The following is an 11,736-nucleotide window of genomic DNA, read 5'->3' on the forward strand; positions in this document are numbered from 1 at the left end:
CTCAATAAAATCAATTTTTTTCAATGAAAAAAACCTTCAATTACTCGATTCTTCTAATTTTTTAGGCTGAAGAATTAAGAGAGAGAAATGTTGAAGAAAAAAAGGATATGATCTGATTTTTTATTTTATTTTAATTGATTTTGAGTGAATTAAGGATAAAGAATATGGTTAATTTGTTTGGATCCCTTATTTCATGCTAATCATTAATTATCTACAATAAGTTCAAATTAAATTACAGGCCACAATTTCAGTTTTTTACTTTATTATTTCTAATTCCATTTTTTTTAAATTTTAGTTTATCTTTTTATTTTTTTAAAGTTTTTTCCAATTAATAAAAACATTTCTTTTTATTGTAAATTTGTTATAACCTGAAATTTTTAATGCTATAGCTTGAAAGTCTAAATCTACTGCTATAGCTTGAAAATAGTACTATAATATATGTCATATATGAAATTTACACTAGAAAAAACTAGTATTTGGGAATTTGGGATATTTGCCAAAAATATTTGCCAAATAATGGTAAAGTGTATGGACAAACACTATTTGCCAAATTTCCCCCCAAATATTATTTGGGAAATCTATGGCCAAACGGGCCCTAAGCAACAGTATGTATACTTAAACATTCACAAGTCACAACCCGTTTGGTCATAGATTTTACTAGTAGATTTTTTTCAACCAAATCTACGATCAAACGCTAGCTTACTTATTCTATGCATAATTAGAGATCTCATTATGATTAATTGAAGTATATTTTTGTATGTGTTGTAGATGGGATTTTGTTGAAAATAATGGCACGATATCCAAGGACATGAACCGTATTGAAGCTTTTCGTATAGGATTAAATACATGGGCTAAATGGGTTGAGAGAGATATTAATACAACGAAAACCAAAGTATTTTATCAAGGAGCATCAGCCACACATTACCAGTAAGAACTTTCATCCTTCTAATTATTAAATTTTGTGTTCTTTTTCTGCTTTAAAAAAGTAATTTTGATGAATATGTTGTGTTCTTTTTCTGCTTTAATAAAGTAATTTTGATGAATATTTTGTGATTAATATGTGTATATAATGTATACATAGTGAATACATTATGCTAAATATCTATATACATAATATACAGTCGAAGTATATAGTAGTGTATATTTTGGTACACTAGATGGCCGAAGGGTACATTTATGCAAGTTATGCTTACCAATTTGATGGGTAATTTAGGGTTCAACAACGGGTCAACCGTTCAAGTTAACAAATAAAGTCATAACTGAATCTGTCCAAACTTAGATTACATTTCTGGTGTAAAAATCCCGAATACTAAATGATTCATATATATCGTTCTATTTGCCTAATATTTTACAACTATTTTTTTTTCCAGTGGAACTGAATGGGGTGAGCCAGAAGTAAGAGGATCAACATACCCAAGTGGATTACCAATTCCTGTGGACATAGTGAAACAAGTATTAAAGAACATGTCAAAGCCAATAGTAAATTTACTTGACATAACAAAGCTAACGCAACTAAGAAAAGATGGACATCCAAGTATATACAATGGTATACATGGCTTTGATTGTACACATTTATACATGGCTTAGATTGTACACATTGGTGTATTGGTGGAGTTCCTGATACTTGGAATAATATTCTATATGCATCTCTCTTTCCCACTTCTCCCAAACACTCCATTTAATTTATTACATCTCGTTTTGTGTCTGATATTCATTTTATAGAGTAAAGGTACTTTTTCTGAAATATAATTTTATTTTTCAAAATTCAACATCTAAATGTACTTCAGATGAGCTCATATATGAAGCATAAGTTCTATGTATATATCATAAAGAACAAACTATATCATTGATGGACAAATAACAACAAATCTAACAAACTTGCTTAGCATCCTATTCAAGATTTACACTTATGTCTCTAACATTCATTCAAATTTAGGTTTCATGACAATAAAATCAAGATTAGGGGTGTGCTTGGTATAGAGGAAATATTCTTTAATGTTCCTTTGTTTGATCGGTCAAAATTATTGAAAACATTTTCTGTAAAAAAATATCTTTTAAAAAAACGCGGAAAATGATTTTTATAGTGAAAGTAGAAAAAAAATAAGTTTTAGAATTGATATACGTTTTTCTTTTGGTTTTCATTTAGTGTTTGAAATCCGTATTAGAGTCCAAACCGCATAAGGTTGATTAAAGTAGGGTGTACATTCGATTTTTCGATTTGATTTTGTACTATTCAGTTTGAATTTCTCAATTTTTTTTTATTTTGAAAAAGTGTAACCCAATCCGAACCAAAATAAATTTGGTTTGGTTTGATTTTTCTCTTTTCGGTTTGGTTATTCGGATATGTCATTAATTAATAACGTAATCAAAGTTATATTTGCAGAATATATATATATATATATATAAGGAGAAGTAATAGTATTGAATCACTTAAATATACTTTCTAATATAAATTACAAGTAAAACTTAAAACACAATACTTAAAGAGGAAAACGCTTCCTAATGATTATTTTTTTCATATAAAAAATTCGAACTCGAAGTGTGTAATTAAGAGTGGAGGGGTCCTAACCATCCCATCACAACTCTTGTTGATCGGAGAAATGCAACGCGAGAACTTCTCAAAAAAGGTCACCCATCCTAGGACTACTTTTAACTTTTTCAACTTAGTTTTGCGATTCAATTTTTGATTTCATGTCATACAATGTCAATTTGGTCTTATGATTTATTGATCAAGGAGGACAACAACAACAATAATATATTCAGCATAATCTTACAAGTGAAATCTGAAAACGAGAAAGTATAAGTAGTTTAGTACCCCTAACTTATAAAAGTAGAAAAACTATTTTCGATAGACCCTCAATACAAATTCAATATAATCTTATTATTGCAGTCTGCATGACCTCTCTATAAAAGGACATACTCTTATTTTAATGTAGCATTTGAAGAAAAAAAACAACTTATATTCATAATCAATGTCTTTCTTATTATTTTATATTTTATTATATTATTAGTAGTATTATTTTTGCTTGAAGAAATTGTTTTGCACAGTAAATGTGTAAAATTTAAACGGTTTTGAAAAATAAAACTAAACTTTATAAAGTACTTACTACGCAACCAATGTCATTGTCAGAATTTGTAAGCCATCAGAAACGACAATAATAAAAGTAATTGATAAATATTAAATGTTAAGAAATATTTTTAGGTGTGAACTAATGTTTGAATAAAAGTGATGAAGTTGGTAATAATTAATTAGTGTGTTGGGTAAAAAAGAGGTGAAAAAATATTTTTATGAATGATTACGTACAATAGGTCTTTGTGGTCTTACGCTTTTTTCAAATCACTTATAGCAACCATTTCTGCGTCTAATTTAAGGGTGATAATTGGGCGGGTTGGATTAAATTTGGGTGAGTCATAATGGATCAATGTAACCAGTGGCGGATCCAGGATTTAGACTCCGTGGGTGCCAAATAGACTTATCGATTAAATTAATTTTATATTTGATTAAATTATTCGTCTTTTTCGATATAAATTAATTTTAGTTCTCTAATTTTTCTTAAAAGAACGTGCGCAACAATTTCCTTTTCTTAAAAAAATGTCTTTCTCAAAAAAATAGGTATAAATGGGATTTGAACCCGCAACATCAACCTTCTAAAGTTGCCCTCCTACCGTGGCACCACAAGCCAATTTTGTTCTGTGGGTGGCACGCTTTATATAAATATAAATATTATATATATATATACCTTGTATATATAGAGTTTCCGTCGAAGTTCGGGGATGGCGTGGCACCCCCACACCCCTTAATAGATCCGCCTCTGAATGCAACAAACGGATCAAGACCCAATCAAATCCTTGGGTCAAAACTAGTTAGGTAATGGATTATAAAACGGGACAAGACCCAACATAATTCAACTTTTACTAATTTTTAATTTTATTTGTTCTTTTAAAATAGTTTAGTCCCTAATAAAATTATTTTTTCTTTATTATGACTATATAACATATTAATTAATTTAAAAATATTTTTACAAGATTTCTTAATGAATCAATTTTGGGTTACATCTCAACCCATTTTTTAATGAATTAAAATGAATTGAATTGAAATAAATTGAGCAAATAAATGATCGGATCAATAGCACGTCTAAACCTAAACAGGTTGAACAAGTTGAATTTGATTTTGTCGCCCTTAATGCACCCCCCACCCCCACACACACTCCTATCCTATAGTGTTCAATAAACCAAGAACACATGCATTTTGAAGACGAGGAATTTTTTTTATTCAACCAGCATTTTTTGAATCATATTAGATTATATACAAATGCTATTAGGATGATAACTTTTTGCTTTTATATTAAACACAGGAAAATCACTTATTTCTTGAGAAAATATATCTGAGTACCAAACACACCCTACATGAGAGAAGTATTTATTTATTATATTTTATATTGTTATAAGAGAGACATATGGTAGAGCAAGAAACAATAAATAATAGGGAGGCATATGTGAGGTGTGTTGCCATGTGAAAATTGCAAATGCTCATCAAAGATCCAGCCTTTTCTTGCCTTTAGCAAACTATTTTCCTCAATATATATTTCTATAATAATTAATCAAAAAAGTCACTTTTTTGTTTTGCATTTTTCTGTACCATCTCATTCACACACAAAGACGGGTTAACACAACTATCAACTTACCAAAATTTACCATCAAAAGCGGTATGCGATCGGGTTTGAGTTCTGAATACGTCTTCTTCTTTTTATAGAGAGTACTTTCCCCTAAATGGGGTCCTATGTAGAGCAAATATAAATTAGTCGAATTTCAATGTATATACAAAATATCGAAAGAAAAAAATTATCAAAAAATTCATTTATATTGGCACTTCTTAAGATATTATATTTACATGAAACTAACAAAATATAATTTATATAGAGATAGAGTCGTGACTAGCTTTACGTGATAAATATTTCTACATTAATTTAATTGTAATTGCTAAGGGTTAATAAATTTTATATAATTTTGTGAATATTTATAAAATAAATGCATTTTTCCCTTCTAATTGAAGCATACACACAATTACCATATATAAATTCTTTTTACCTTATTTTGGTACAAGAAAGTTGCAAGCAATCGTCAATAGCTCGATTATAAATTAGGACATTTATTGATTTAATTCAAGAAACTAATAAGATGAGAAATTTGCTTTATAAGTAATAAGTTTAATTGGAAAATCATTATAAAAGAAACTCAAATCAAGCTACCAAAAAGGAAATGTCTTTAAACGTGAGAAAATATAATTAGATCAAAATAGAATGAAAATCATGTCACAAAATGTCCATAAATTAGGGGAATTAATTTTTTAAATCAATTTTAATCACAATTTATAAGAATAAGAGTCATAGTCTATGAATTGATGAGTATAGGCCTAAAATCATTACGAGTTTAAATTATACATACTAATAACGTGTACAACGCTTTAGTCTCTTAAAAGGAACTAACTAAAGTGTAACTCTATTTAATACATGTTCAGTTTGAAAAAAATGAAGAAACAATATATCACTTAATTTATAATTATCCTTATTCTTAATTATGATCATTTCCAATAATATAAAATTCATTATAATAAAAGGATAATATAAAAAGGATAATGCTAAACGGCTAAAAAATTTGGCCAGAAATTTAAAAATTCTATGATATCTTTTTTATTTTAAAATAAACTGATATTTTTTCCATTTTTTAACTAAAAGGTATTAAAGTTAAAATGGTAAAAAGGTTCAAAAAGGTAAAATAACATAAGTAAAAATACCATTCTAGCCAAATTCTGGCCAAATTTTCTGGCCAAAAGGGTTTTTCCATATAAAAAATAACATTATTGATCGAAAGCAACAAATAATAAATGGTAGTAAATAGAGTAATTTGCTTTCTACTCTTTTGGTATTGGTCAATTAATTACAAATTCTCTTAATTGCGACATTACGGAATGTAATATCCTTAATTACTATACTTGAACTTATTTAATTTTTCAAAATTAAATTATTTACTGAAAATAAAAAGACCTTAAATAAATGAATCTCCTTATTTGTAATCCCTCCCTTCATACACACACACACACACATATTTATTAATTATTTCAACCCCTTTACACATAATTATTCTCTCTCTTTTTTTCTTTTCTTTTCTCCTCTGAAAATAAAAAATGGTGAAAATATTTATTGATGAGTTTAAATATTTTCTTGTTATTATTTTAGCAGTATTAATTGGGTCATCAGAAGCAAATGGTTGTGATTTATTTGAAGGAAATTGGATTATTGATAATTCATATCCATTGTATGATTCAAAAGCTTGTCCATTCATAAGAAGGGAATTTGATTGCATCAAATTTGGAAGAACAAATCTTGATTATCTCAAATATAGATGGCAGCCAAGTAATGGTTGTGTCTTGCCAAGGTTCATCTCTATCTCTCTCAGTTCCGTTTTATATCGTACTTTTCTTCAAGTTACTTATGATGATAATATCGAGATAAATTTCAAAAATGATCAAATAACTTTAGCTTTTTTTCACTAAAATCAACAACATATATTACTTATAAGCTCATAAGTAGTTTGAAGAAAGTAGATTGTCTATACACACTACAGACTTTACCTCTATCTCAACAGCTCAAATATAATAAATCAAAATATTTTTGAAAAAGGATTTTTTTTCACTAAAGTCACATAACTATATTTTTTCTATAAATAAGGAAAACTCAACTAAAAAATAATTGAAATAGTAGTTAACTATACTTAAAAATCAAAGGGATTGTGATTTTATAACATGTGGTTCTCCTTTGAACTTATATTCAATTTATCAATGAATATGTTGAAGGAAACAATGGAGCATTACCTATTTAAGTTCAACAACTAAAATGAACATGTTAGAAATAAACTACTCTTAACTTGTAAAACAAGTCCTTTTGTTCCAATTTTTTAATTCAGAATCAATCAAATCTCTCCGTATTGGATTAAATCAACATAGGAAAATACAACAATGTATTTTATTGATAAAGATATTTCAAACGTTTTCCTAATTAAAAATGATGTTTGACTAAAATAAATGTTCTGGACATATTTTGCTTTACTATTTGAACAATTTAATTTTGTGTGTTTTTGGAATAATTTGTAGATTTGATGGCAAAGATTTTTTGGAAAAATTCAGAGGAAAGAAGATAATGTATATTGGGGATTCTTTGAGTCTTAATATTTATGAATCCCTTTTGTGCTTGCTTCATGCTGCTGTCCCACAAGCTAAATATAATCATGTAATACTTAGAGAAAATGTCACTGTCACATTTCTGGTAAGTTTTTTTTTTCTAAAAAAATAATTATGCAATACTTTACTTATGGATTTCTATTATTGGAGATTGCAACATATAACTCTTTAGCACAATCCTTTATTAAAATGCTACTTCTATGTAACAACTCGAAACACGTAGAAGAGACTTATATAATAGACCTATTAAATTTTTTTTAATTATATAATCATTTTCTGTGTTTACGAGATATGTCTAATCAATAAAGGACAAATGTATTCTCTAAAAAACGGTTGATTGATGTAAGTTCTGCTAGTCTGTTTCAATTTGTTTATCCTACATATACTTTGGATTGGACAGTCAAATGAAATTTATACACTTTTTAAATATCTCGAATTATTAGTTATATATTGTGATTTATGCTAATACTTTTTATATAGTTTTTAAATATGTAAAAGAAAAAAAATAGTTTGACATCTCGTATTCTAAATCAAGTCAAACAAATTGAACAAAGAACGTATATGTTTTACATTATTAGCTCTAGATTTGTGTTGTGTGTTTTTTAGTTATAGAAAAACCTAAAGTATTTTTTTTTAATTTTCTTAATTTTGCAGGATTATGGAGTTGAAATAGTATTATTTCATTCGAATCTTTTAGTGGACATTGAAGTTGAAAAAATTGGACGTGTATTGAAACTAGATTCAATTAAAGATGGGCAAATTTGGAAGAATTTTGACCTTTTGATATTCAATACTTGGCTTTGGTATACAAGAAGACCACCAGGACAACAGTATGTTCATTATTATTTAATTTTCTTTTTAATTTACAATTTAGTCTATACGATCAACAAATTAAAATTAAAATTTCACATCGTGAAAATAGTTTCTTGCAAAAATACAAAATAAGACTACAGATAATAGACCTGACATGATCCGGACGTTTCCAAAACCTCATGACCATGAATTAGTGCATGCATCACATTATATCTTTTATCTTTTAATAAAAATGAGTTTTACAACGTGCGAATATTGGTTGTAGGTGGGATTTTGTTGAATATAATGGCAAAATATTGAAAGACATGGATCGGGTCGAAGCTTTTTGGGCTGGGCTAAAAACATGGGCCAAATGGGTTGAAACAGATGTGGATACAGCAAAAACCAAAGTTTTCTTTCAAGGAACATCTCCGGCCCATTACCAGTAAGAAATTTTTTGTTCATATAATATATATTTTTAATTTTTAGCTATAATATGTCTTCTTCTATTTTATGTTACAAATCTCTTTAAAGAATAAAATTGAAATAAAAATTTGAGATTGAATATATTTCCTAATTGCTAATTTGATTTAAGAGAACATAATAGCTTTATTTTCATTATTTCTGCTATAATTTTATGGACCTTAAATTGCTCGAGTTTATTTGTTGAATTTGAAGATAAGTTTATGAAGCTGAGTGTCACCATAACAAAATAAACGAACTCAAATGATGTAGTTGTTGTGAATATAACTAAGATGGAGGACTGATGTGAGAATATGTCAAATTATATTTCAGACTCTGTGAAGATGTCTATATATAAAAGAGGACGATGCTATGAAGTTGTATTTTTATTTTTTAGTTGCTTTGGATTAATTCTAGAACATCCCTCCCTTCTCACATTTTTATTTCTTGTTCTTCCCTCTGAAGATTTGTTACTAGTTTGGAGTAATTATCTAATGACGAACTCTTACATTTTTACGTATAATTCCAATTATCCATTTCAATACAATATATACGAGTTCATTACATTAGTTCTATATGACTCTCACAAAATTGTAAGAAAATGTTGTAGCTTTATGACTGTTGAAGAATGAAAAAATCTTACATCCGTGGTTAATGAGATAGGTAGTGTCCTTATAAGGCTTTTTAGGTGGAACTAACTCTTTTAAACTAGTTTTTGGTGTGTGAGTATGATATTGGGCCCTCAAATTAAATTGTCCATATTCTATTCTAGATGCCCTGTATATATATTTCTTGTTCTCAAACCTTAGTTACTACTCATTGTTTTTGTAATGTACATGAACAGTGGATCAGAATGGGGTGAACCAACAGTGAACAGTTGCTTGAATGAAACAACTCCAGTCAATGGATCAACATACCCAAGTGGCTTACCAATTCCTGTGGACATAGTGAAACAAGAATTACAGAACATGTCACAGCCAATAGTAAATTTACTTGACATAACAAAACTATCACAACTAAGAAAAGATGGACATCCAAGTATATACAATGGAAATCATGGCTTGGATTGTACACATTGGTGCATTGGTGGAGTTCCTGATACTTGGAATCAAATTCTTTATGCTTCTCTACTTTGAAAAATAAATAAATAGATTTAAGTATCATTTTGTTAACATATAGTGGAATAAATTAACATATGCAATTATTCTTAACTTAAATATGATGATGAGTTGGGAGCATAGGAGCCGCTTCTATGGTTCCATTCTTGTTGTTGCTAGAGGTACACATCTCTTTTCTTGATGTGAAATGACATACGAAAAAAAGTTATACTTATTCATTTGTGTCAAGATAATATGTCTATTTTCTCCTCCTTTATTCAGATTTGAAATTGAAAATATAAATAGTTATTTGGCCACCATCAGATGTTTACAACTAACCAAATAATTAACCCTAAACGTCAACAAATCAAAATGAAAATTAATATCACTCTGATTAATTAACCGTTAAAAAAGTGTATATATATGTCATATGTTTTATATTTATTGGCTTGACGTAAACTTTTTCCTACTTACTTTATAAATGAAATTAATTTCCTCTTTCGTTTCTAAGATCTAAAAATAAACAATCTCAAGCAAGTTAAATATACCAAATAACAAGAAATTCTAATGAAGAGTACTATTAATCTATTATTAATAACTGTGATCCAGATTCCAGAATCAGGAAGAGCCGGACATGAATTGGAAAGAGTAACTTTCCCCATAGGAGGAAGAGTGTGCGCTAAAGTTAAAGCAACTCTTTTTCAAATATAGATGTAATTTCATTAATTCAGTACTTAAGGTCTTCCTTCATCATTTTTATGTCACCTTTTTACTTTGCACTTGCATTAAGAAATGATGTAACTTTACTCTTCTATCCTTATTTAATGTTTTCTTAAGCCAACTTTATTAATAAATGACAAGATTGATTAACTATTCTATCAAGGGTATAATAGGCAAAATATGTATGCATAAATTTTATAAAATGACAAATATTGTGGTCCAGCTAGCTATTTATATAAATGAATAACATATAAAATAAGACGGAGGGAGTAGCTTTTTGTCGTACTCCTTTTTTCACTTATGGGACGGAGATAGAGAGCCAACAGAAACTTTTAGAGTGGAAATAATGAAGAATCTTTAATTAAATGTAAATTAATGATCATATGTTCATTCATCATATAATTACAAATTTGTGCACCCCATTCATGTACTAATTTCCTATTGGTTTTTAATGTCAAAAAATATACCATGACAAATTTGTCTAGCTCATGCATGTACTCAAATAACCTTTCCATTTCTATCTACATTATTCATTCATCTGATTTTTTCAATTAGCATAAAGTTCAATGCTTCTCATATATTTAAATTTCCCCTTTAGTTAATTAAGCATATGAAAATGGTAAAATAAACTTGTCCATAAGCAACCAAAAGAGCTATCATATTAATTAGTCCTTAATTACTAGTAATAGCAACCCACGTGTTATATATATAATTCTTTTTGCCACAGCCTCTATCCTTCTGGTGAGCACTTTGTGCCACTTGGTAAATTAGTTGTTTTGATTTTAATGATACTATAAAATTCCCAATTGTTATAATATTGTGCCTCTCTTTTTTCAATTTTGATTTTGCTTAGAAAGTGATACTAATTAAAAAGATGGCAAAGGGTGTGAATAGTACTTTTGTGTATATTCTCGGTGCAATGCTTATGTTGAGTTTTGTGTTTGTTTTTGAAGCCATGTTGACGGTATTTTCAAGGTTTTATTCAGATGCAATTGCCAAGAAATTAGTTCATATAGGAAGAAATACAACAAGAATAATATCAAAACAACAAGAAGAAGCAAAAATAACTACAAGTAATTGCAACTTGTTCGAAGGAAGTTGGGTGATTGACGACGATGTTATCGATCCTTTATATAACACAACTACTTGTCCATTTATTCGAAATATATTTGATTGTACCAATCGACCTGATCGTCAATATCTTAAGTATAAATGGCAACCTAGTGCTTGCAATTTACCAAGGTACGTAACAATATTTGAGATTTACTACGCATAATATAATTTTCTGATAAATAATGTTCAACTAATTACTTTTATTAATTTTATCCGCCACCCTTGCTTGTTCTCATCTAACTTACCTAGTTAAACGATATTATTTTAATTTACCTCTATTATATATATATATATATATATATACATATATAATTT

The 11,736-nt window shown here is 28.2% G+C and overlaps 2 protein-coding genes across 2 annotated transcripts in view; both read left to right on the plus strand.

Annotated features, from left to right (window-relative positions):
* Window positions 1-768: 768 nt before the first annotated feature.
* LOC102604606 (protein trichome birefringence-like 41) lies at window positions 769-9,753 on the plus strand (the record flags this gene model as incomplete). The annotated part of the gene is made up of 7 exons (XM_006365392.2): window positions 769-927; window positions 1,371-1,546; window positions 6,240-6,435; window positions 7,151-7,322; window positions 7,892-8,067; window positions 8,316-8,474; window positions 9,336-9,753. Coding segments are annotated over 7 exons (1,330 nt in total), but the record flags the coding sequence as incomplete, so codon positions are not given.
* A 1,429-nt stretch (window positions 9,754-11,182) lies between these two features.
* LOC107058581 (protein trichome birefringence-like 40) overlaps window positions 11,183-11,736 on the plus strand; it is a 4,340-nt gene continuing 3,786 nt past the window's right edge. The window contains exon 1 of the mRNA XM_015304443.1: window positions 11,183-11,550. Within this exon, the coding sequence (XP_015159929.1) occupies window positions 11,183-11,550 (368 nt within the window). The remainder of the gene's footprint in view (window positions 11,551-11,736) is intronic.

This window comes from Solanum tuberosum, unplaced genomic scaffold (genome assembly GCF_000226075.1).
Source record: "Solanum tuberosum cultivar DM 1-3 516 R44 unplaced genomic scaffold, SolTub_3.0 scf00541, whole genome shotgun sequence".
NCBI classification, from domain to species: Eukaryota; Viridiplantae; Streptophyta; class Magnoliopsida; order Solanales; family Solanaceae; genus Solanum; species Solanum tuberosum.